This window comes from Pungitius pungitius, chromosome 3 (assembly GCF_949316345.1).
Source record: "Pungitius pungitius chromosome 3, fPunPun2.1, whole genome shotgun sequence".
Taxonomy (NCBI): Eukaryota; Metazoa; Chordata; class Actinopteri; order Perciformes; family Gasterosteidae; genus Pungitius; species Pungitius pungitius.
In genome coordinates, this window is record NC_084902.1 from 4,032,929 (window position 1) to 4,058,989 (window position 26,061).

At 44.8% G+C, this 26,061-nt stretch overlaps 1 protein-coding gene across 4 annotated transcripts in view; it reads left to right on the top strand.

Moving 5' to 3' along the window:
- gramd1bb (GRAM domain containing 1Bb) overlaps positions 1-26,061 on the top strand; it is a 77,155-nt gene that overhangs the window by 8,131 nt on the left and 42,963 nt on the right. Inside the window, exons 1-2 of one of the 4 annotated variants that reach the window (XM_062561086.1) lie at positions 10,880-11,092; positions 25,034-25,111. Coding sequence is in view for 2 of the 4 variants with exons in the window: in XM_062561080.1 (XP_062417064.1) it covers positions 19,789-20,192; positions 25,034-25,111 (482 nt within the window). In the remaining 2 variants the exon portion in view is untranslated. Of the gene's footprint in view, positions 1-10,879; positions 11,093-19,038; positions 20,193-25,033; positions 25,112-26,061 lie in introns of those variants that run through there. The other 3 variants (XM_062561080.1, XM_037460320.2, XM_062561081.1) reach the window with 3 other exon arrangements.

Below are 26,061 nucleotides of genomic sequence, written 5' to 3' on the forward strand. Positions count from 1 at the left end.
TCTGTGTAATAAGTCTGTCAACGGCCCCCTCAATCTCTCTCTCGCTCTCTCTCTTTCGTTCAGACACACACACACACACACACACACACACACACAGTCTGTCTCCTGTCCTCTAATGTCTGCTCTGTCCGTGAGGTTGATTTACATTGACATTGACTGTGGTTTTATTTCGTAAAGTGGAAACGCACATTGGGATCCAAGGTGAATCCTTTCAGCTGGAAGGCCGTGTGATGTACGACGAGTCTACCTGTGTGCATTTATTAAATCACGGGTGATTGGGCATGAATTGTCTTTTCAACTGCTGCAAAACTGCTCGTGCACGCACCTCGAAAAATGCAACCAATTAGGGCGCACATTTTGAAAAAAGGTTTAGTTTGCATCCAAGATTTAAAACACAATAGAACATGACAGATGAACTTGACAGATGGCACCGGCAGAATGATCTTTTGACTCTCAACCGTTATAATTCTGTATTTCTATTTCTTTGCGCCAGCTAAATATAGCGTCATCCGAGTGGTGCAGAAGTGAGCGTGCTATACCTTGGGCTAATTCAATATTTATCCCGGATATCGTGCATTGTTCAATCACATCAGATGTGAGACTGCGGGAATTTACGTTTTATTTTTTCCCCATGTGATCTGCTCTCCATTGTCTGTGTTTACTTTCAGGCGTCCCTAGTAAAGATGAGACTCCTGCTCTCTGCTGCCCGTACCGAAGCACGGCGGTAGCTGTATATTAAGGATGCCACGTGGGGAAAGGAGGTGATTAGTGCCGAGACGAGATACTGTAGGAGATCAAGTCGAGATACGGCGCTGTGTGAGGTCAGCCTGGCCACAGAGGCCAAAAATAAGAAGATATATACGTTAAAACCAAGGGAATAAAACGCACATAATATGCATGGCGTCGCTTGCAGTGAGTAAATGATTAACTCACTGAGTGCAATGTCAAACTCATGACTGCATTGCTGCGCATCATCTCTTCGGCACGCGGCTCAACACTGCGGCGACGACGTCACCTCGCATGACTCTTTGCACTTCTCAGAGAGGGCATTTGATTTTTTTTTCTTTCTATTCTTGCCTCTAATTGATCGTTATCTCTCCAACCAGCGCCGCTGTGAGCTGTTGGGTTTTCATTATCTCGACGCCGTCCGCCTGCTGCGCGGCACACGGTTACTCTTTTGTGCGTGTTGCTCTGAATATGTGTGTTGAATTAGGTCAGGCTCGTTGACTATTATAATTGCCCAGTGTTCTAGTGTGATCTCTATAAATCCCTCTCGAGTGGCCACGTGTAGACATCACTTTCCCTTTTGTAATCTCCAAAAAACCCACTTAATTAGCATTCCCCGACATCCCCTAAAAAAAGGGTTGGAATGGTGCATGTTTCACTGGTATTAACAGGTGTTACATGAGCTGTGGGTAGACATGCTGAGTCCTCTGTTTAATCACTACATGATGGTTAATAACTTACCGATTCATGGGTGCCTTGAATGGTTCAGTTCTCCCTTCGAGTCTTTTTACTCTTTACTACTTGACCACGGACGAGAGTCATTGTGACATCGCACTGCATCAGCATCACGTGCATTATGCGAGCAGCTTTTGTGTCTTGTTGTGGAGGAAGCAGCTTTTCTGAAGTGACGGTGAGCAAAGCTACAGTAGAACATGAAATCCATTTTTTAAAGGGGAAATCATATTTTCACATTTTAAATCAGTTGAAAATGACAAACTCTGATTTGTAAAACATTTGCCTGAAAGAGAAGAATTAAGAGGGAGGAAAACTCTGCTAACCTTTGTGGGTGTCCCTTCTATAATAAGTCTTTTTTTATGCATGAACTACAACATTGGACGAAAAGTTGCATTAATTAATTCACATGAAGAACAAAACCTCGTGGGAACTATAGCAATCAGAAAAGGGCTTAAGTCCAAAGGTCCATGCACGGTTGATTTTGTGCTCCTATCAGTATTCCAGATATTATAAAAACATATTAGTTCAGTTCTGCTGCTCTGTGCTTTTGAGTTTCTCGTCGAGTTGAACTTAAATTACAACATCCAAAAGATCGCTTAGCTAATGCAAGGAAGTCGCTTACATCACCTCTGGGAAATTAACCAGCAAACAAATCCGACTTCCCGACATGTCACACAAGAGAGCGGACGACGCGGAAACACAAACCAGAGAGCTGGCGACTATATAATTAGCAGCTGAAGAGCGGCCTTCGTGATTTTAGCTCATTGCAACGACAACAGCAATGTGGAACGTCTTCGTACTTCATCTAATGACAGCTTGCTCGTTTACCGTCACTCGGGCGGCTTTGCACATGAGACTCCGCCGCGCACACCATGGGGCCGTGCAGCGCTACACCAGGGCCCACTGGAGAGGAGGAGGGGGAAGAGGAGGAGGAGGAAGAGGAGGAGGCCCAGAGGCACGACACGATCTGTCGATTAAATGTCTGCGTCCACGCGTTCATGTTCCTCACAGGACGAGTCCTGATGACTTCCTCGTTAAAAGCGAAATTTCGTTTCCCTGCAAATAATCCCCCCAAACAGTAATCAATCACAGGGAACCTAAAAATCAATGAGAAACCAATTAAAATCCCTCCAAAGTGAAGGAGGCGCAGAGAGGCACCTGTGTGCAGTACATCTGTTCCACAAACGCTGCTATTTCTAGACCTTTGCGGGAGAGTCTCTTCTGTTGGGCAGGGTTCATCAGCGGCCCTGACACCCCCTCCCTCCTGACACCCCCCTCCCTCCTCACACCCCCCTCCCTCGCTCGCTGATCAGCCTCGTTCGTCAGCAAACCGAACGGTTTAGGTGGAGGCCATCGGCATTGTGTTGTGTTTAAATCTGCCTCGGATGCGTCATCACCACAGGAGGGGCCACTGCACAGGCCACTGTGTGTGTGTGTGTGTGTGTGTGTGTGTGTGTGTGTGTGTGTGTGTGTGCGCGCTGCAGATGGAAACCCCCCAGGAACACCACTGACAGCGAGCGCTCCTCTCTCTGCTGGAACCTTGTTATTTCTCCTCTTCTCCGTCTGTCTTCTTGATTTGATTGATCTGGCCAGGAGAATCCTGCGGACCTCTGGTGACCCCCCCAGACTGGTAACTGTGGCTCTTGTGTCTTGCTTGACGTGTTACAGTGAATCGAGCGGGTCGCAGTAAACAGAGAGGTGTTCCTCACATCAGAAACGAGTGCATGCGACGCGCCTCGCTTCCGTGAAAAATAAAATGCGAGGAGACTGTGGTGTGAGAGTGTTTGAGAGCAGAAAAGGAACACAGTGCAGCACAGAGGGAGTCAGAGGGGAGGCTTTACAGAACCAGAGGGGTAAATCCCTGCCCAGCAGTCACAAGCGACCCACGAGCACACACACACACACACACACACACACACGCACACACACACACACACACACACATCCTTCTTTGGCAAACTGGAACCAGAAGTGGATTTATACATTTTGAAACAAGATCCTGTGCTCTCTCTTTATGCCTTTCTTTAGTCCACACATCTAACATTCATATGTATTTGTTTTATATTCTAAAGCACAGCACGTGTTGGATGACAAAGAAATGTGTGGTAAAAGTATAGACACATACTGCATGACCTCAATTTGGCAGTCATTTTGGGCTTGATATGTTCCGCTGTGGCCTGCGGCACCGTCATCTTCGTCCTTCCGTGGCTGTTAGCCGGGGATCTTATTGGTCTGACCCTGAATCCTTCCCAGAGAGGAGCAAAAACCTAGTTATCCTAAAACGTTAATAATTCAACTCCCAACCGCATCAAGCCTCGCTGCTGCTGCTGCTGCGTGTGTGTGTGTGTGTGTGTGTGTGTGTGCGTGAATGCAGACGGATTGAGGGAGTTGACTCCGGGTGACTTCCCGTCTGTGTGGCGTACCATGCTGCTCCTGCTTTGAGACCACATATGGTAAATGCACTGTACACACATTTGGACATTTGGACATTTCGCCTCTGGCTTTGTGCATTGCGGTTCCTGATAGTGGAACGGCACGTCCAAGTGACCCATGACATGTGCACACGGTAGGTTGGAAATACCCCCTCATCTCCTGCGTGCAAGGCATGTCTCCGGATGGGTTTCGCAGATCTTCTCACTGACTTCTCGAATCATGCGTTTTCCTGTTGAAGATCAAAGTGTGGGGATGAATTAAGTGGATACTGCGGGCTGGTATTACACAGTACACGCTAAAGTAGGAGAGCCTCCTTTTATGTGGAAACGGCCAGATTAATTGAGTTATTTCATTCTCTTTGGGAGGAAAGAGGATGTTTCTCTTTCTGATGGTGATTCAGCGCAGAAACTAAAGCTGACCCACATGTAGCTGTTGGTTGAGTTCGGATCAAAGGAACAGCGCACGTTGCAGATGTCGTGCATTCTCATGTTTACAAGAGCAGGAAGAGTAGCACTCTTTAAAACCGATTTTTCTTCAACAGTCTCTGTCAGAACTCAGACGGCGGATGTAAGTGGACAAAGTCCATGCGTGATGGTGCTGGAAAAGGTTCCTATATCATCAGTTAATAATGTCGAGTCTGAATCTATTGAGGAACCCCCCCCCCCGTTTGTTTTGAGCTCTCACTGCTGGTGCTGACCTATTTTTTTCACATTGCTGTCCGAACACGTATCAGTAGAGGAGTAGCGCTCTGCACTTGAAAAATGTGGGGATTTGTTTTGTTTCACACATTAGCGTACCTGCATTGTTAAAATGACCATTGTCTTAATCATTTGAATGAATCATGATGGAAAATGGTTCATCATGTTCCATTCTCCTCCTTTTTTTTTTTCTTTGTCCGTTCTGCTGAAATTCAAACGCATTTAGACCGGAGTGACTCATTTCTAGCATTTGGCAGCTTTTAGGTACCGCAGTTGTGACTAAGCTTGCCAAGACACCCCAAAGGGTGAATTAATACCATAAAAAACTGCTTTGAGTGTGTTCCTTTGAGAAGGAAATTACATGAATTCCCAGTTTCCTGGAGTCTGGCACGTTGACACCTGTTGACTCATATTCAAATACAGGTGAAACTCTGAAAAATTAGAATATCGTGCAAAAGCTCATTACTTTCAGTAATTCAACTTAAAAGGTGAAACTAATATATTGGTATATATATATATTGTATATTATATAGCCATAATCATCAAAATTATATCAAATAAAGACTTGAAATATCTCATTTTGCATGGAATGAGTCTATATAATACATTTTATTATACAATTGCTGCTGACTTCCTGCGTGTTTTTGTCTCAAATCAATTTCTAATTGGAGGGGGGGGAAAAAAATTCATATAGTTTAACACAAAAACTGCAGCATATTGATTGATTCAAAATTGAAGACATCCATTACTGTCACGAAGTAACACCTTTTCTCCCTTCACTGTTATTGAGTAATTAATGCTGTAATCCTCAGGGGCAGAAGCTGAATATATTCTACATTTTCTGGAGCTACAGCTGCAAAAGGTGAAGCCGTTTCCATGACGGCTGCTCGATCTGAACGTCACAGGCTCGCTCGTGTGCAACGACGGTGGTGTCAAACCTCTGAATCTGAAACAGCAACGTAACTTTTGCACGCCGCGTTACACGCCTTCCAAAACGGGCCGAGGCTCCGGGTGTCGACGCGTGCTTCTCGACGTCTGTGTTCACATGAGCTTTGGTCTGTCGTTGAAATGGGAGAACGTGCTGGTGCTCTTTTGTTTTATGTGTTATCACAAAAGATCCCATTCAAAGCAAATAACCCCCCCCCCCCCCCCACCGACTCAGTTATCTCTGAACGAAGTAACGCTGCACATAATTAGACAAAGCTCAGCGCTGGGTTTTGCAAACTCGAGGGAGTAGTTTATGTGAGGTTGTTGGTAATTGCAATCTTTAATGTAAGAAGTGACTCAAGAGGAATGTGGGCCTTATTACCAGCAAACTGGTGACTCACTTTTACTTTTCACACCTTGTACTTGAAGCAGCTCGTGCTGGGTTTGTCAATGGCACTGGCAGTAGGCTTTAATTAGAGAATCAAATAAGGTTATTGTAGGTAATATGAGATTCAAAGTTCATTCTTCACTTTACAACAAAAGGTGGCAAAAAATAGTGTCACCACATTCATTAGCCCTTCTGAAACTACTGATTGTATCTTATTGTCAGTGGAAGGGCTTTTTCTACGTCATGTAATGTCCATTTTTATGGAAACCCGGAGAACTTTTTGTCCAATGGTGAACGAACGGCTGAGTTATTATTAACAATTCAAAGCTTCAGATTGCCGGACAACACGACACACAAAGCTCCGAAACAAATATCATGTTCTGTTGTAGCTGCTGAGGGAGGTTTTGACCCGCAGTGATGTTTCACAGAGATTGTTCTATCCAACAATGATTTCACGTTCAACCTATTTTCCATTCCTCAGTTAATAATAATAATTAACTAAATGAACAACCAACCGATCATGAATTGCAAAAACCCAGATTCTCTGAATAAACCTCTAAATATTTCTATAAAGAGCGTGTAGGAGCCACATGATCAACCATGTAAATCACCACATGCTCAGCTATGCTCAGCACGCGGGGATCACCAAAAGCAGAATTCTAGCAGCCTTCAGTGTCTCAAGAAAGGAAAGCAGACAAATGAGGAAAACTGGAGGCTCATTATGCTGAAAGAAGCCTCTGCTGTGTGGACACACCGGATCGGCCTCTAGGCCACAACAATATAAAGCCCAGTGACTCTTTATGTCTCAAACACTCTCTACGGTCAATGGTTCTTTTCTGTTTTAAAATGATGCCGGTTGTGAATGCGTCTCACGGCTCTTTGGTGTAGATCGTCGCTCTGCCGCCACTTATTGCTGAAAATCTCATCTGCATAATGTGCAAAACACACACACACACACACACGTCCACAGGGACATATTGAGCGGTTTCACATGCCTCCGGGAGTGTGATTTTCCCTCCGATGACTTCATCAGTTAAGAAAATTAACGTTTTCAGTGTTGTGGCGATGAGCCGTGATTCATTCTGTTGAACACAATAAACAAGGCTTTTTTAGAGGAGAATGAAGAGCTGAAATCCATGAAGAAGAAGAAAAAAAAAAGACAACTGTTGAGTTGGTTGTCTTGAGAGCTTCATCCAATAACAAGCAGCGTCACTCCGTTGCTGTCTGCCAACATCACAACAGGCATTAGTGCAGGTTTTAAGAAGTCGCAGGAGATGACAGATCTCCGGTTTGAGAAGCCACGAGGAGCAAATGGGATTTGGTTATAATCTGTGGGATTTATGATCAGCACTGCGATGCGTCGGGGGGGGGTGGGGGGCGAAGGGAGAAGACACGGAGAGGGACGAGTATCTGTGAGACTCATTGCCAAAAAGGACTTCAGCATGTTTTTTGGGGCTATTTTATTTCCTGAGCTACTCTGGCCACATGTGTCAGTGACAACATGTCGGATTGTAACATTGGTGGAAAAACAAGCAGTTTGACAGATATATAGTATATATATTTGCAGGACTGTGGGTTGCCAGGTCATTTGTTTTTTTGTTTTAATAAATGATTGCAATACTTGTCTCACTAATGTTTGCTCCCATGATGAACCATCTAACCGTGTTAGTTGTCCCACCTCTTCACTCCCCGCTATGAGCCCTCATTTAGCGAGTACATCATAAAGACACACCTTCGTTGTCAGTGCTCTGAATATAAAAAACATAGGTTTTGCTTCTAACTACATCAACAATTCATGACTGCTCCCTTGCAGAAACTATTTAATGTGATGAATCAATAGCTCCAGCAGCACTGGAATGCCAACTATAATTGACCTGATAAGCAGCATTTTTCACAACATAATTAAAACGCAGCAAACTAAAATGCATCTTGCTAAAAGCCAGAGGCAACACTTTATTTGTGTGAGCTGCTCGGGTTGTTGATTTTTTTAACAGCCTCTCAGGCCAATGTTAGCAATCATTGCACATGCAACCTGAAATGATGCCAGATAATGTATGTGTACCTTTAGACCCCTGCTGTGTCTGCTGAGTTTCTATTTCCTCCCTGCATGTTTCCATCTCTACTCCACTGCGTGCCTCTATTCTCTCTTCCTGTGAGCAGTATGTCTCCAAAACATCAAAACATTTTTCCTGGAAAAGTCAGCACACCAACACAATTGTGTCAGTAATGCGATTCTGGTATTATTGCCAGTAGATGAGTGGCACGTCGGACTGACATTGGACGTTACATCTGCAGTAACATCTAATGGTGACAAGTTGGAACTGCAGCATCAGCATCAAGACGAGGAAAGCCCAGTGCAACGTGACGCAATCTTATACAACACATGTTCAAATAATGGCCAAAAACATTAGCCAAGTGTCTAGATTAATACATTTTAATTTCAATGAGCGAAAAGAGAATGCATTGACACATTTATGTGGAGCGTTGTTGTAATGTAAGAATTTACCTGATGTTTGATGGACTCATCATCTGCTCTTTATCCTTTAATGTCAACTTTGCTATTTCTTTAAAAAATGCATATTTTTTTGTCCACTAGACATTCATTCATTCATTCATTCAGTTTCATTCTCACCACAACATCGTACTAGTCTTAATAATATACATGTGGTGTAAACGTCAACATTTTCTTCCAATCTGGTGTTTTAAAATAAAACTAGCAATTATTGTCTTTTATTGCAGTCTGTGTAAAATGTAAAGAACCTTTCAATCAATAAGAGTCTATAAATCACACGTCCACCACCAGTGAACCAACTTTACCATCGGAAGTTAAATATAGCAACCATCTCCCGGTTGTTACCGTGGAAACCAAGCAAAATTGCACCCGCCTTCCCCCATTGTGTATATTTCTTACTTCATGTCTTGTACACAAAATGCATATGAAAGAGTCTTTTCACAAATGAGTTGGGGGACGAGGGGGAGTTGACAATAACCACAGATTCATCCCCCCCCCCGTTCATCTGGAGCAGCCAGATAGGCGGCCGGAAGACGAATGTCGTGTTGGGGAAGGCTGCGATTTACTGCACCGAGACGTGTGCAAAGTCTGCAGATTCATCTCCTGTTCGTCCCTCTCGGTGTCGTTCTCCGTCTCTCTGTTTGTTTGTTTTTTTCTCCCTTTTCTCCCTTTTATCTGCAGTTCTTTCAGCTGTGAATGAAGTGCGTGAAGACAGTTGCTACCGCTGCTGAGACGGCTCTTTTACGGCTACCTCGATCTCTACCAACAATCAATGGCGTCCTGTGAAGGACCTGAGAATTGTAATTACGCATTTTGGCCTATAAGTCAAATTGACATTCAATGTCATATGTGGTAACTTCCATTCACTGGGGGAAAAAAACGACATTGCGACGGCCGTAATTTACTTTATTTTAAAGCTGTAAGAGAAATTATAACAAAAGAATCCACAGTTGATAACTGAGGAAACTTTCAAATGAATGCCATGTATGTTGTATTCATATTTTTCCGTGTCAGTGTTTGCATCGCAGCTGTTTGACGCAAAGCCAGATGTGACTACTCTGCACTATTGTAGTGTTTTTGGCCATCATATTTGAGGATTAGGTGGCCTTGGGTGGGAAGAGGAGATATGCTGAGTAAGCAGTGTCTCGTTTTGTCTGAAGAAACTCGCCAACATCAGTTGGAAAGATCACTGATAGGCAGCATCAATGTGAACTGTCACCTTTGTTCTTCACGTCTTCTTCTTTTACTCTTGCATTTTGATGCGGGTTTTGTTATTAAAAAAGGTGTTTTTATTGTATTCTAGTAGATGCAGTAAACAATTGCCCACTTAGGAAAAATTAAGGACTTTAACGTTGGCGTTAAACAGAACAACGGAAAGGACAAAATGTGCTTTCGAAGCAAACCCCACCCCCCCCCCCCCCGGAGAGCCGACTAATGGCAGACAATCAGAGCCCAGTGAATGATGTTGATTGTAACCGGATCATAACTGCCGATCTGTCGCCATCTCATCAGTCAGTCGGACCGTCTGCCTTCTCCTTTTCTCTCGCTCTCCCTTTCTTTCCGTCACCCTCTCGTCAATAGAGACATTGTTCAGGTCGTCCGTAGAGTCCCGGGATTGAGTTTGTTTCTGCCGGACAACGGGCACGAGGCCCCCCCAGGAAAAAGTCACACTCCAGAGAGGAGGGGAGGAGGGGGGGGTGGGGGGGGGCACACGTTGTTTGTCTGTAACCTTTGACCCTTTGTTTCCGAAGGAGGCAGAGAAGGTCAAGCTTCATCTTCTGTGACACAGCAAGTGGCCACAGATCAGAGTCGTCTGGAGGTTTTTTTTCAAGTCAAATCTGAGTGAGGGTGCACCCTGCTGGTGGCTTCCTGTGAGGGTTAGTGCTTCACTGCATGAATTATATATATACATATGAAGCTTTGCTTTAAAGGGATTTCACGTTTAACAGCATTACCGTTTGACTGTTGTGATCCTTCGTCTTTGTGGGGGTGGGTTTTTGCGTCAGTATTTTATATGAATAATTCCTTTCACTTTATCCAGATGTTTTCACGTTTACATTAAAGTTTTTTTTTTTATTATTTTTGTATCTGTGTTAGTGAGCCACACATTGTCTTTAATGTAATGTAGAACAACAAAACCAAATAGTTTCATATATTTCCATCGTAAATCCAGGAAATCTCATTGATGTTTTCACATCAAGGACCCTGAAATATATATATATATATATATATATATATATATATATATATATATATTTTTTAGAGCAGACAGCTTATAAAAAGAAGCGTTGATTGAATAACGAAAACATCCAATTAAAGGTTCTCCGCGTGGTGAATCGTATTGTGAAGCATCCCCCTGAAGAGACGTTTGAGCTGCAGCTCTCAGGCAGCTAACAGGTTAAAAAGTGGAGGGGGGGGGGGGTCATTGGGTCTGCGCGGTCAGACCCTGATCAGGTCACCGCTCGGTGGGACTGCTCCCCGGCCGCTCTCCTCACGTCAGGTCACGGGCTGCGGGTTCTCCGCCTCCCCGGGTGCACCGGTTCCACTTCCTCGTGGCGGGGCGACAGCCGGATGGATTCAACCTGCCGCCGTGGACGAGCCCCCGCGTATCCGCGCGCGCGCGCCCGCGTCGGCTGGACACGTTGGTGGAAGCTGGCGAAGGTCGGATCGAAGGTAAGGAAAGAAAAAAAATACTAAGAAAACGCACGTGGGTGAAACGAAGTGGGACTTTTATGGGAGTTCTCCGAGGTTCGCTGTTTAGTTCGACCTTGTTACTTCGGCCAACGACGTTACCTTCGCCGATATTCCCGCTTTACACGTGACCATCGATTGGGAACACGTGTTTGTGATCACAAAGATGGGGGGTGTCAATATCCTGACGCCACCAATAGGATTCTGAAGGGAGTCTTTGCCCCCCCGTCTGTCTCAGACAGATGCTGCGGGTCGTGCGTTCCCCAGCGGGGCCTCTCAAACGTGCACAGCATCCGCGTCAAAAGGGTTGCCGGTTCGAAACCCGGCTCCCACTGGGTCGGTCTATTTAACTTTAAAGTAGGGGTCAGTGTCCACAAATGACTATTTTTTTTTTTTTTATATATTTCATGTCTATTTGCATGCTAAGTTCTCTATTTTTTCTTCTTGTATTCGACGCACTCACCTCATGTGGTCATGTGTTCAGAGCCGAAACAGCCACGTTAGTTCTCTCTGTGTGCACACGGGCTGCAAACTGATACACTGTAAGCCAGGCTGGAACAGATCCCACTTGTTCCGACTCATAACCTTCACATTGGTGGCAACAAGCACTTGCCTGTACTGCGCACTGTTCTGTTGGTTGTATCACATTACAACAAGACAATCTACTCATTCCGAGCTTTTTTGTAACATTATATTTCAGTTTGGTCCTCGATGAGCGCAGTTTATTTCATTTGTTCTCAAACTTGTAGTTTGTAGGTGTGATGTTTAAGTAATACATCGTAATTCTCCTAGCTGAAACGTATGCTTGTTTTTACCATATTCAATGCATCTCAGTGTAAATGCACAGTGATCTCACATTAAAGCATGATTTCCCCCTTTTTATTTAATCGACTTGATTTTCTATAATCATTGTGGTTTTTGTGAATGCTGTAACACGGTTTTCTGGTCATTATAATCCTTCCCAAACAGTCAAGCGTACTTTACTGCGACTGCAAGGAAGTTGCAGCCTTTTTAATGCCATTTGAATAATCTCGTTATGGATCTGAAGATACACCCTCGGGGGCGCCTGCCGGATGCAGATTTAGGGGCAGCTATGTAAATACAAATAGTGAACGGTTTGGAAGCTTTCGTAACCATTGTATTATTTAGTCTGAGATATGCGGATCAGTTCAAATATAATAAGACATAGTCTAGTCTTGGTCAACTGGTCCTGTAATGGGATTGTTGTCATAGTTCAAAGCATAGTTTTGAATGTGTTGCCGATCTGGAGACGTGGCTGCCGGGGAAGGGCCTGCAGCTCCCTCGCGGCGAAACACCACCAACAACAACAACAACAACAACAGCAACAGCAAGGGGCTCCCAAAGAGAGCCGTCGCTCCTCTGAGCCGTTTGGGGGCTGTTACTGTGCCCAGCGCTCTCCGTCTGAATGAGATCACTTAGAATGCATCTCACAGTCCCATCTCTCCCAGTTTCCGGGGCCGCTTTTCCTCCCTCGGCTGCTGTCAGGCCTGGGAAAATGCCTCCGAACCCCACAGGAAACGGCAGTTGGTGAACACACGGTAGCCGTTGCTCGCAGTGGTTTCCCCCTTCTTTCTGCAAAAGAAGTAGTTTTTCATACATTGAGTGGAAGGATGTGATTCTTTAGCTTTTGGATATGTGTTAGTTGTCCATTATGTTGAATGTCGTCACATGAATATTTTACTTTATTTGTTACGGTAACCTCTCATCATGTACCTGTCACTTTTTTATTATAACACGTCCCAATGCCTTTGTCTGACGCGACCCATTGAAATGACAGAGTTGTTTTTTGGGGGGGTTTCAGTATTAATACTCCAGTTCCAGGGAATGAGGCCTGAGTGTTCTTCCTGTTGAGCTTTCTATGTGGTCTAAACATTTGGTGCACAATTTCTTAAGTGTAAAAGCTCTTAGTTAATCTTAGTTAAAAAGGCAGACTGTGAAAAGCCTGGGATAATGTCTACTGATTTGTCTCTACCCGACATTCCTTTCTTCATAAACAACACACAACACGGTTCGTCTGCAAACGGAGCAGTTTGTGTGATTGTGAGCCGGCTATCAGAAGCTGTGAAAATAGGTTGTGACCACGGATCCGAATGTGGCACACTCCCACGCTCTGTTTTTCGAGAGTTTTTTTCTAAACCACAAAAGTTGCGCTTTTGTGCAAGATTAGTGGTGTCTGTGCAGCCAGATGGAAACTTACTGCCACATAAACATAGCGCACATATTCACCCTCCCGTATGAAGCAGGACAGCAAATCAAACAAAACAAATCAGAGGGAATTCAGACACATCATCCAGGCTGAAACACAGTCTCTCAAAGGCTAATTTGATTCCTCTTTGACTCTTTATAATTATGGCATTGTGGTGTTAAGGATTAATTCTGATCAAAGTCGCTGCTAGGGTTGCAAAGGGGTGGTAAGTTTCCGGAAAGTTTCCGGAAAGTTTCCATGTGAATTTTGGCTCGGGAATTTGTGGAATTAAAAAAAAAAAAAATCTGTTTTCGGGGTGCATCAAAAAGCGAGAGTAGGGCAACTTATCACACTGCAGCAGGGCTATTGAGACCACATTACTGCAGGGCTGGGGGATAGACGCCGGGGGCGGGGGGGGGGGGGGGGGGCGGCGGAGAAGAAGTCGCAACTGGTCGCTGTTTGAGAGACAGATGTTGACAGGAAGTGGACAGTAAGGAGGACGTTGATGAGGTCCAGGAAGAAAACATTTAGAGGAATGAAATTATACAAAAAAAATGAATGAATGAATGAAAGAATAAAGTTCTACTCACAAAATATCAAAAAAGTCAACAATGTAATTTTTAAAAGTTGTATTAGAAATGTTTGCATGCATGTCTTCTTATGACAAGGTAAAGACAACCCCAGAATTTCCAGTTTATTCCCAATAAGCCCCGTAAATTCCAGTTATTAGTAAAAAAACAACTTCAAATCAGAAAATTTAACAGGATTGGTTTTAACGTCAGAACTTGTTCTCTATACTACACTCACAGACGCACAAACTCTGACACACCCCCACGTTCACTTGAAGCTTATTCATTAAAGTATTGCCATCATTGTAGTGCAAGTTAAGTTACTGTATGCACCACATCTAAATAGAGCTAAAAAATAACCAAGTACTAGGGTTGATTCAGGTATATTGGGACATTTTTTGTAGGGGGTTGCTTCCTGTTTGATGCTGACCACACACATGATGTCATCTGCGTTACGTCATGTGGCGAAGCATACCTAACTTTACCATAGGCTTTTCAAGGCAGAAGTAAAATGCTTTTACCTTATGCTGTCCCAAAGCACGAAATATATACAAGACCACAGATTGAACAATTAATGATCCAAAAAAGGCGAGTAAATAAAAACGTGTCTTTAGCCTTGCTAACTTGCTATTAGCGAGCTAACGCTAGCTTGATCAGCTGGATGACGAGTAAACAGCAGCAGCAGAAGAGCTGCTCCTTACGTTCCTCATGTGGTAACCGCGCGACACAACGATTATCGATAATGAAATTCGTTGCCACCACTTTTAATAATCCATTTTTATTGATTTTATCGATTTCATCGATTCGTGGTTCAGCCCTAGCTACCAGTAAACCAATTAGTAAACTAGGGGTTAAACGAGTAAGCAGCGTCATTCAATACCTTCATCTGAAATCCAATAATTTCGAAACTAAAGCAACTTGGATTTTCGGCATCACTCATCAATCTTCACATCCTCACATAGTACTACACACTGTGTTGCACCTCAGCAAAGCGCCGGGGCTGTTTCCATAGTGTAACATGGGCTATTTTTAGGAGGCAGGGTGTCTAAATAAGAGATGAAAGCTGGGGGGTTTTGATCAGTCTCTACAGACGTGGACCAAAGAGTCGGAGGAGGCAGCCCCTTTGTTGCGAGGAGAACTGCGGGACATCGATTGCCTGCCAGCTCTCATTAAAACGACTTTGACTCTTTGGAAACATCAGAATACCAGCTGTATGTTAGAGCTTGTAGGTGACGCCTCATTTAAAATGCATGCATTTGTGAGGCAGCCAGATGGGATGGTCTTTTAGTCGCGTGTTTTTGTTGTATCTTTTCGCTGGGACTGTCAGTAAATGAATGTTTGAATAAACTCCTCTAAGAAAGAGACCTGTCTGTTTTCACTTGAGCTCACTCACGCAGCACAACGCCTTCCTTCATTCGTCTTTGCAGCGCGCCAGGGTGACTGCAGCGCTGTAGCAACGTTTTATACTGGTGCACAGGAAAGGGAAATGGTGAGACGCAAAGGCGCTGTCGTGAGCACTGTTGAAAAATTCTCACCGTAGCTTCCCACCCCGTCGTGTTGCATGATGCTCTGCTACACCAATGAGTGAGTCACTCCTCAGTAATCGTCCACAGTGTGGGGAGCGGGTTGCGCCACGCCTGTGAGGAAGGCTATAAATATTATGAGTTATTTGTCTCCTCTTTCGTGTGTTGTTTATTGGTCAACATAGCTGCCGTGATATGACACATGATAATGAACAGGACTAATGTGAAGTTTGGCTGTTAACACCAAAGACACATTTTCCAAACGTCTCTTGTTGTTATAGAAGTTTTAATTAAACGCCACCCTGGTTGCCTTGGTGACACTACTTGTCCTCGTCCCCCGTCATCTCTATTTCAGCTCTGCTCATCCCCCCATCATTTTCTCCGTATGGGTTTCTAAATAAGCTCATCCGCCAAAAACTGATCATGTGTTCATTACACTTTAGCTTAGCACAGCTCAGTATCCTCGCTAAATCTTTTTTGGGGGGAAGAATTTCCTAGAATTGGCACATCGTTCTCCATTATCCTTTTATTTTAGTTTATACGGACGGCTTGTTATACTTCACAGTCTATCCACTGCAGATTTCCAGGTCTCTCCACTGCCCCATGTTTCTTGCCCCTTCACACGATTCCTCTCACTGATGACGGGCACTTTATGCAGCGAGTATTTCGGTGAGCGTTCGTTTAATCAGCATCAGCACGCCTGCGTAAACGGCCTTTGACACTGCGCCGACAGCGACGCGGCGCTAAGAATAGAGACTTGGGCAACAAGACCGCTGTACTTTTAACTGCCGTTAATGGCTCGTGAAGGGCCAAAGCAATCGCATGACCGCCGTGCGTTGTGTCGCCGTCACGGCAATGGAAAACTCTGACCCGGGTCTCAGCTGTAAAAGCAAAGCTTCTCCGTGGTAGGTCCCATCTGTCCGTGGCAACGCGCGCAAGATGGCTAGACCCGTCAGGGCCCCTCCCTGCTGTGCGCTCTATTTTTTCACCATATTTCTACACTGCACAGGTGCAACAACAAGCTCTTCAGTTGGAGGCCGACTAATCTCAGAACGATCCACACACAAAGACCAAGGTGGCATGAAGCAAGTCTCTCTGAACGAATGCCTCGTGCCCATCTGCTCCGCCGTGATGTCACCGGCTCACGCGGGTTGTGAGCGGCGATGCCAGAGAGAGCGACCTGAGGCTGGTAGAGCGTGTGAAACTGTAAGAGGAAACGTTGTCTTGCCATGATTAATGCATGATGTTTCCCCACCTCCAAACTCAGCCTCTGGCTCAGAGTATGTGTGAATATTACAATACGCAGGTATTTCAAGTAGTAAACCATTGGGTAGAACGTTAAACCTCTTGGAAGTCTTAGACCTCAGTGATTTCTCATTGAAAGTAAAATCTGTTTATATACTGAGTGCAATAAAAAAAAAGGTTTTATTCCAATGAGAATGGAGAATCTGTGCACAGAAGTGACCCTTTCTCGTGAGCCTTTTTAGCTCGTACCCTCAAACAGTCCAATTGCCTTATGTCAAATATTTGCGAATGAAACTGCTGGCGGGATCCCAATGGAACTCTTGATCGCTGTGTGGCTATCTCCACTTCATCGATAGCAATGTTTGCCTTCACACGTTTATCTATTGTGCCTAGAAAGGGGTAGAAAAGGAAAAAATCTGCCTCTCCTAGCTTGTATAGCCATTTGACATGGTTATTGCTGGGATGAATAATTAAAAGGCCGCTCTCCAAATAGTATTTATTCTAAAGGTTTATTAAAAAAGGTTTCTCCATGCAACTCAGCCGTATCAGTATTACTTCTCTCAGGACCATGGCGTTGGCTCTGCATGCTCCGCATCTACACTGGTTTTTGATAGCTGTATTAAGTTTAGTGTGCAGAATTACTCATGTTGTAGTAGTGTTCTGCACTTTATTTTCTGGCCAAAGCATGTAATTTGTAGACATAAAATTGCTTTACTAGAAGATGTAACTGTCCATAACCAGAGTTTGGATTTTATTAGCATATAATATCCCTCACAGTACATTTCTTGTGAACTTAGTTTTGATATATTGTATTTCTGCAGCTCTTAAAAACTTTAACAGACTTTGAGATGGAAGATATTGTTTTTTGTTATATCATTTAAGCTGCTTGGCTGTAGCTTTAAAACCCTCTTCCAAAAACCTCTTTTTGTCATGGCCTTCCAGTATCTTCGTCATAGCCCCCTTCTACTAAATCTCTTGGATGAACTGTAAAGAGAAGTTCTGTTCTCACTTCTTCCATTTAAGAAAAGGCCTTTTCATGCTTCCACTCCCTTCGGGCTCGATTACTGCACGGTTGAGTTCCTCTCTGAGGGAGTGCAGCAGCAAAGAAGAGTTTTACAGCAATGCTTGGCCCCAAACCAGTTACACACCAGCCACATCTTATACATGTATGGACTCTTTTAACGGAATGGCATTGCAGGCGCGACCCGGCGGGGCCATGAAAAGGTCTTCTTAGCTGAAGTCATCATTTGTTTTAACAAATATCGTATTCGTTCTCTGCACTACAACAGGGTACTTGGAGACTAGGGCTGCACTGTACGGCTAAAGATCCATATAGCAGTATTAAGAAGATTCTTAAGGTATCCCGGTATGTCACGTTTTTTCAAGTAAACACATTCATTTATTGACCCTGAAAAGGGCCGCGGCCTTCCCGCTGTTCCACGCTCGCTGGCCAACTTGCTTGCAACTGGCTGGTGAGTTAGCGTGTTAGCCCTTTTGTAGCCCGAACAGCTGTTCACCGCTCTGGTCGAACAGCTGTTTTCCGCTTGCTGGGTACACGAACAACTTGCTTGCAACTGGCCGGAAAATTAGCTTTTTAGCTCGTTAGCTCGTTAGCTCGTCAGCGTGTTAGCCCTTGTGTCATGTGACACTGGAAAAGGTATCTAAACTTTGTTAACGTTTCATTCTCCGACTTTAACTGATTTAGTTTTAAAACAGTATTTTTAGGTGTAACCGTATGTTTTGTAATACTTCTGTGCTCTTCTCTATCTCGGTTCCCACTGCCATATGTCTCTCACTTGCTTTAAAAGCGTAGGCTAGTAGGAGAACGCATATGGGGGTGTTTATTAACCACCTCACCTCTGACTGCTTCCTTTGTGAAGGCTGGCCACAATTCATTTTATATTTCGTATGTTTGGACAAGTACCTTCCAGGCCCGCGCTCGGCGCTACTCATTAGACAGGCTGTCAGCACGTTGGCTTTTCAGTCAAGGTCAAGGTTTCTTTTGTTTGTTTCTTGAGTTTTTATCGGATGCCCTTACTGTGTGGTGCTCTTATCGTTTCCGCGGATGCACTTTGATCCTAAAAAAACAGCCGCTGGCCACCATGTAGATGGCTATCGTATTTGGTCCAGGTTGTCTTGTTATCTCTGGTCTGGTTTGTGGAATTTAGACCGGATGTTTAAAGGTCTGTGATGAAGGTGAGTGAGGAAGCCGGGCTGGTGCGTGGTGGTGAGAAGGCGCCGTGTGTAAAGTAGATCAGAATGTGGTCATGTGAGCATGAGTTTGTCTGTGCAACCCCATCAGACGTGTGCTGCTTGTTTCCTGTTATGGTCCTCATGCTAGCTGGCTGTGCATGTTGATCTGCACTCTCACTGCCTTTTGCTTGTATGTGTACTGTATGTGTGGCAGTTTCACTTGGTCATCATCACCCTCAGCCTTGCCTCGTACCTTGCAGTCCAATCACCTCCCTCTAACCTGTAGGCATTACCCGCGCGGACACGGCGGGACGCAAGACGGACTTCGCACAAGCCCCCAGCGCAAACGGAATCTTCTTCTGCCGGGACTTTGAAATGAGCACAAAGTGACAGCACCATCAGCACCAATATTCAAAGGGCTAACAGTTGGTGCCTTACTCTTTAGCATCAGCTATAGCGACAGCTTCGGACAGCGGCGTTGCCAATGAGATGTGCGTGTAACTTGACCTGCCTGTCCCTGGGGAGGCCCAGCAGAGGAGTTGCGTTACACTCACTGTCAGACCTTATACATCTTTCATCCGCTGCTCTCCGAACAGAAGCCCCCTTTGTCATCTAATCCAGCCGGAGGGGCTGAGTTTACTGCCACAAGACAGCTCTTCAGTCCGCCAGCCAGCCACTGGGCGACAGCTGAGGAGCAGCAGCAGAAGGACCCGGTCCGGCCCCCCTGGATATCTGCTATCGGGGTTTCTCAGCCTTAGTCTTTTCAATCCACTGGCTGGCACGCGGAGAGGGATTTAAAGTCAACTAGGGAGGAGGGAGGAGGGGGGGGGCGTCCACCAAAGAATGTAAAGGATTTGAATTTGGCCTCGTCTCTTCAGCGGGAAGCTTTAACAAAAGCCGGTCGGGCTGCAGAACTTGCACCTCAGAGAGCTAGTCGGGACCATGGGTGACACCCTCAGGCCGCCGTCGCTCCAGGTGAGCGTCCCGAAGGACGCTCCTTCGTATTCGGACGGAGGGCGCAACGCCGCGTCGGACGGCTCCGTGCGATCCAGCTCTTCCACCCCGACGCTGAGGCGCAAGCGCTTCAAGATGCGGCGCATGAGGAACGTGCCCAGCGAGAGGGACGCGGAGGCGGCGCGGCTGGCCGTCGGTCACCTCAAGGCCCGTTCGGGCTCCAAGGAGTACCTGCAGCTGCCCTCCATCGAGATCACGCCGTCCAGCGACGAAGACGCTCTCTCCTCCTGGTCCAGCTGCTCCACGCCCAGCGCCTCGCCGCGACGCAAGCGCTTCCTGCTGAGGAAGTGGCTGAAGGTCCGACAGAAGAAGGAGCAAGGCAGTGAGAGCAGGTTGGTGTGGGCCCCTCCCTACTCACCTCTCTTCCCCCCCCCCCCTCCCTTCTGCCCTAAAACCTCCACGCTGCTCCAGGGCTGCGTGCTGCATGCGCTGATGTTTGGCATCGCTGACTGCAGGAGGGTTAAGTTGTTGACATGTCAACGGGGGGGGGTACTTTGAAGGAGCCAATTTTATAAACATATATATATATATATATATATTTGAGTGGTGCGTGGCTTTAGGTTTAATGACACAAATGACACTTTAAATACAAGAAGAGGGTTACAGGGTTACTTAAGCCATTAAACTGAAATAACAGACAAAACTTAACATAACTAAAAAAAGATACATGTAGCTACTTAATGAAACCAAGTGCCACGCGTTCTATGTTCTTATGTCCTATAAAGGGATTGAAGTAATCCTGGGTTCTCCTACACAGTGGCGTTTTAACATGTTTTTTATGTCTCAGCGGCGTTATGTTAAGTGGAGCGTGAGGAAGGTAACTTGGGTTTAGGTTACACCAGAACAAATGTTAACGTGGCACATCTTGAGCTTCTGGATTCACAATTAATGGCAAAGGTCGTTTCAGTCCGGGAAAGATTCAGCTGACTGCAGACCTCTGCTCTGGGGTCACAGGATCGAACAGGTGGCTGCTTCTTAAGAGCATCAATACAACCAAGAGCGAGTGTGTGTGTGTGTGTTTGAAACAAGTGGCTCGGGTGATAGATCATCTAATCCCTAAAGAGTTGGCCTGACAGCAGTACTAGAGGAAAGGGGCGAGGGTCTCTTTCTGCCTGGTTGTGAGACAGAATGTGATGTTAATACTGAAGGAAAGGGATTCTTGGGTCCTTTTCACAGTAACTTAATGTAAACATGTTAAACTGTAATGGGCACTTCAGGAGCGCTGTTATAGAGATTTGAATATATGCTCTTAAAAATACATACATAAAATAAAATATCTATTTTTTCATATCGTATGAATTAGCTATTTTTTTTCCAAATCCTGCTGACAAACCAACCAACCGAACCTTGGTGGAAGTAATGAGCGTGTGCAGATTAAAAGTGTTAATAAGTATGATAATCACGCAATATTTTAAATATTTAAAAAGTATTGAGAGCCACTGTCACCTTTTTATATTTTAAATTGGATAAAGTTTTTCTCCTGGTGAATAACGTCGTGTGTTGTATCCCACGCGGGTCAAATCTGTCAGACAGGTACAACTTAATTCAATGTGTTATCTCTCGCCGAACTGGAAGACATCGCCTCTCCTTCGGGATGAGTACAAAACCTTTGTCAACATGACTGAGTGCAAACTCCTGTCGTTATCCAGCGCCGACGCGCAGAAGTGAGCGGGTCTAACAAGCGCTCCTCGTCGTAGCAGCACGCTGCGGTGCTAAGACGACGCGGCTCCTCCTCGGCCTGCTGCTTGTGACTCGCTGCATGCGTGGAATCCTCCACGGGCTCAAAGCACTGGGTGGGAGGGATAAATAATCCGGATCCTAATGGTAATCTTGGCGTTATCGTTAACTTGGGTTTTTGTCATGTTGCGATGCGAGGGCATGTTGTGCTTCATTTGTTGCTTTTGACTTGTGTGAAGTTCATTTTGATGACCTATTGTCTAATGTTGCCGAATAGCTTTTGTCCAGGTGAGTAACTGTTCACCTCAGGTGTTGAGTGTGAGATTCTTGTGCTGACGTGAGATGCACCTGCAACAACGCACAGCGATGCAAGGTTATTCGTGTTGCCCCTCTGCGGCGATTCAAAGCGCTCGACGCGACACCAAATACGCTGAACCATACCAAATAGACTTGATTCAACCGTGTGTAACATTTAGGGCTTTAGGGAATGTAGTGGCTTCTTAAATCCTTAAAGGTATGTCTACATCGGCCACTGCAGCTGTCCGTAGCTCACTCTTCATCTTGGTTCTTGTCTTCTCAGCTTGCTGACAGCACAGAGACTGTGAGTGTTCTTTGCTATTGATTATTATGATATATCTACTTCACTCAATTAAACCGACGCGTTAGATTTGTTTTCAGTATTAATGACTTTACATAGCTTCTTTGCAGTTGTTGTTTATCTAAAAGCCTGATTCAGTTATATCTAAATTAAAAATAACTTGATGCTAAACAAATACTTAGTCATGAAAAAGAAAATTCGGACAAAAATAGCTCCTTATAGTAGTAAAATCCCAAAGATACCTGTAGGCCGACATACTTCCTATTCACATTTGGAAAGGGGGGGGGGGGGGGGGATCAGATGGACAGGTTGTTGCCATCTGTAACATCACCAGTAGATGTACACTGCCCCTTTAATAACAGAGAGCATCGCACACCTAAAAATTCCCCCGTGACACACAGGAAGCCAGAGCGAGGACGTGTCCTACTCGGCTCTCGGGCCAAATCCGGCCTCCGAAGAACCCGTTTGCACAGCGAAAAAGCCCCTCGTCAACTAGAGTGTACGTGTGCCGTTTTCAATATGGAAACAGTGGTGATGTTAATGAGACATTCCCAGAGGGTTTTCTCCTTGATAGAATTCCCATGGAGCTAAGGATGGAGCCCCGCTCTCTTTCCCCCCCCCTTTTACACAGCGCACAGATGGGCCCGATGTGCTAGTGCAGGTATCAGGAAGGTGTTGGAACGTCTCTTCTGGCGCAGGGGTGCAACCAGCCCATGTTTTGCACAACTTGCAAATTGTGTTCTTCCCACTCACTCACGGATTCCCAGTTCGTTGACTCTCGATCACCAAATCAAAGGTGGTGACGTACCAGGTTGGTGAGCCGGCCCGGCGGGGCACATTCAATCAGACGTTTGTGGCCTGTTCTTAATTTCGGAGCGGCGGTGTTCTGCTCACAGAGGCGTGCAAACCTGCGTTTGACCGTTAGCTGTCCAGTAGTCACTGGCTCCCGGCTTGTTTTGAATTGGTGAAGCTGTGGTGTCAGGAGGGAGGGGGTGAGGGAGGGGTGAGGGAAGGAGGGGGTGAGCCTGAGGATGTATCCTTGAGTCCCGCTCTGATACCTTCCCGGCTGACAGCTGCAGCGCTATTTCGAGTAGGTGGTGTACCGCCTCTCGTCCAGCATTCGGACATTTCAGACGCGCAGCCTCCCTCCGAGCAGGACGCCATCAGCTGGACGACAAACTTAACGCAGGTCCACCAGGGCCCCCGGGATGCTCGGCCCCCTTCGATGACGCTGATAGGTTGAAAAGCTCGTTAGTTCCCTGTTTTTCAGCCTTTAAACTTCCAGGTTGTACACAAAGTGAATGAAATACCATGTACAGCCGTGGATGAGGTTCCCTCTTGTCACATTAAAAATTAACGGGGGCATGAAGTAACACAACTCTTTACAATCTTACTGCGGCTCAAACTAAAATAAGACATTCTTGCCACTCCCAACACATTAACATCAATGTACTTAGAGACTGAGGCACTGAGACGATGCTTTAATGTGTGAGCTCAGGGCGACTGTGCTGTGTGCATTCTGTACTTGGGAGGAAGAAAAATCCAAAATAATAATAAATAGGGATTGGTAAAGGGCTTTTATTGCATGGTGTGGATGGATTAAAATTCACCATATTTTGTTTGTCCTCCTTCCTGTTGCATTCAGCTGTGTTTGAGTAATGATTCCCCCCCTCATTTGAGGCCCATGCCGTGTCAACAAAGGACGAGGATGCACTCATCGAAACTCTGAACAAACGCATAGGAGAGACACAAGCTGAGAATACACACTACTCAACATTACTGCAGCTGTAATTCACCCCACACTGCCCATTTACAGCATGAAATACTTTAATACTAAAGTTGGCTTTTATTAAAGCAATAAGCTACGAGAGGCTGTACCCTTGAACAGTTACATTATTGAAGATAAAGTACTGCCTCAAGTACCTTACTGCTTTTATAACACAGTTACCAGCGAATTTCATCTACCCGTGTTTTTAATCACTCTGTTATAAGACTCACTACTTGATTAAGTTAAATTAAACGAGTTACACAGCACGATGATGCTAGTGGCTTCTTTAATGATTGAAAAACTATTTCCAGGGTGGCAACTGAAGTAAATCGTAAGCCTCAACATGAGTTTTTTCCTCCATCCGAGCTTCCTTTCCCACCGTGTGTTGAGCGTTGCTTCAGCAGAGAGTGTGAATTAATGAAGACTTTTCCCAACAGACTGGCTTTATTCTTAAATGTCAGTGTGGACAGAATGAAAGAAGATGCTTAAAATAGGGGAATGATCTCTTTTTTTTATGCATCTTAAACGTTGACCTTTTTGACAATGAAATGTGAAAGTAAATGTCTAACAAATAGCTTCACTCAAACTGCTGTGGCGTCTCCAAACTACTGGTGCTTTCCCATATGTTAATGATTCTCTCTGTAAATATATTACTTTACAAATCTGCAGTATTTCTAAGTGCAGCTTTATCCTTTTATAGACTGTGTCATATAGCTCCCTCTAGTGTTATTCCTGGAGATGTACATGAATAGGAGAGGACTCTTATCCAAACCGAACATGTTGCCAAATACACTAGATTTGACAGTTACCATGTTGTGTGTGTATATATATATATATATATATATATATATATATATATATATATATATATATATATATATATATATATATATATATATATATATATAAGTGATGCTTAGTTTGCACAATATTGCATAGCTGATGTTAGTTCCAGTGGTAAAAAATTAAATGATTAACGAGTTTATGAAATAAACCTTTCTTCCTGTTTTTCCGGTTTGCAGAGTCCAAATGTGCTTTTGCAGTTTACACAGTAACTAATGCAAACCCCTGATGAGATTCCTTCCGCTGTAATGATTGACAGCCATACTTTTGTGTCATGTGCCGTGCAGCAGCCAGCAGAGCAGCCAGCAGAGCAGCCACGAAGATGACAGCGCTCGCTTCTTGACTCCTCTTATCCGAGAGGAGAGGTGAGCAATGTTTGTGTCGTCTCTTGTCTGGGACTAGTTAATAAAAGAGATCTGAACTGTTACTTCAAAATCAATCAAAAGTCAAAAAGGTCAGATCCAGGAAACATTGGACCATGTTCATTCGGTACCATTGGATGCTGACCTCTTGTTTTGTACGGCATTCTCCACTAGGGGGCGTGTCCTTCCTTTCGGCACACTGATACCTAACCTGTTTTTGTCCTTTTCATTGTGGCTTTCAATGCCTAAACTTTTATTTTCTTTAAATTAAAAGTCCGAGCCGTCAACTAGCTGAAGTGATTTTTCTAGACCCACAGTGGGTGAATGGACAGTTGTTTTTTCCAGGTATCTGCACTCTTCTCTAGTCATGGAGTTGGCAGCATCATCTGCTCGTTGTCATGTTGGAATATGCGCTGCTTGTCACAGGAGCTTTAAATCTGGGGGCGGGGGGGGGGGGTACCAGAAGGTAACTAAGACTATCTGTCAGGAAAGTATCTATGTCTGCGTTCAGGAACTTTTTCGGTGGCTTTCACTTTCGGTCTGAAATACAGTAAGTGAGGGGTTTTATTTTTGGCGTGTTGTGCAACCTGACTTTCCGCGTTTAATAGTGTATCGTTGGTTTCTGTCCTTTTGGCCTCCTTGTCTTGCAAGATGCTCGTTGTCAGGTACCAGGTGGCCAGGAAGCCATAACCAGCCAATAAAGGATGTTTCACTCAATAATAAAAAAAAATCTCAATTACATCATCACATTTTTGGACTGACGATGACAAGTCCACCAAATGTCCTCTGCTCTTGATGTGTAGCAGGAAGTTTAAAGTTATATTTTAAAAAAGGCAAGAAAATAATTGAGAAATATTTTTCAGCCTTTTCAAAATGTTGAATTGAATAAAATGAGTCCCTGATCCCAGCGGCTTTCTTCTGATGGTTATTAAGCTTTACATCTGTTTAGGATT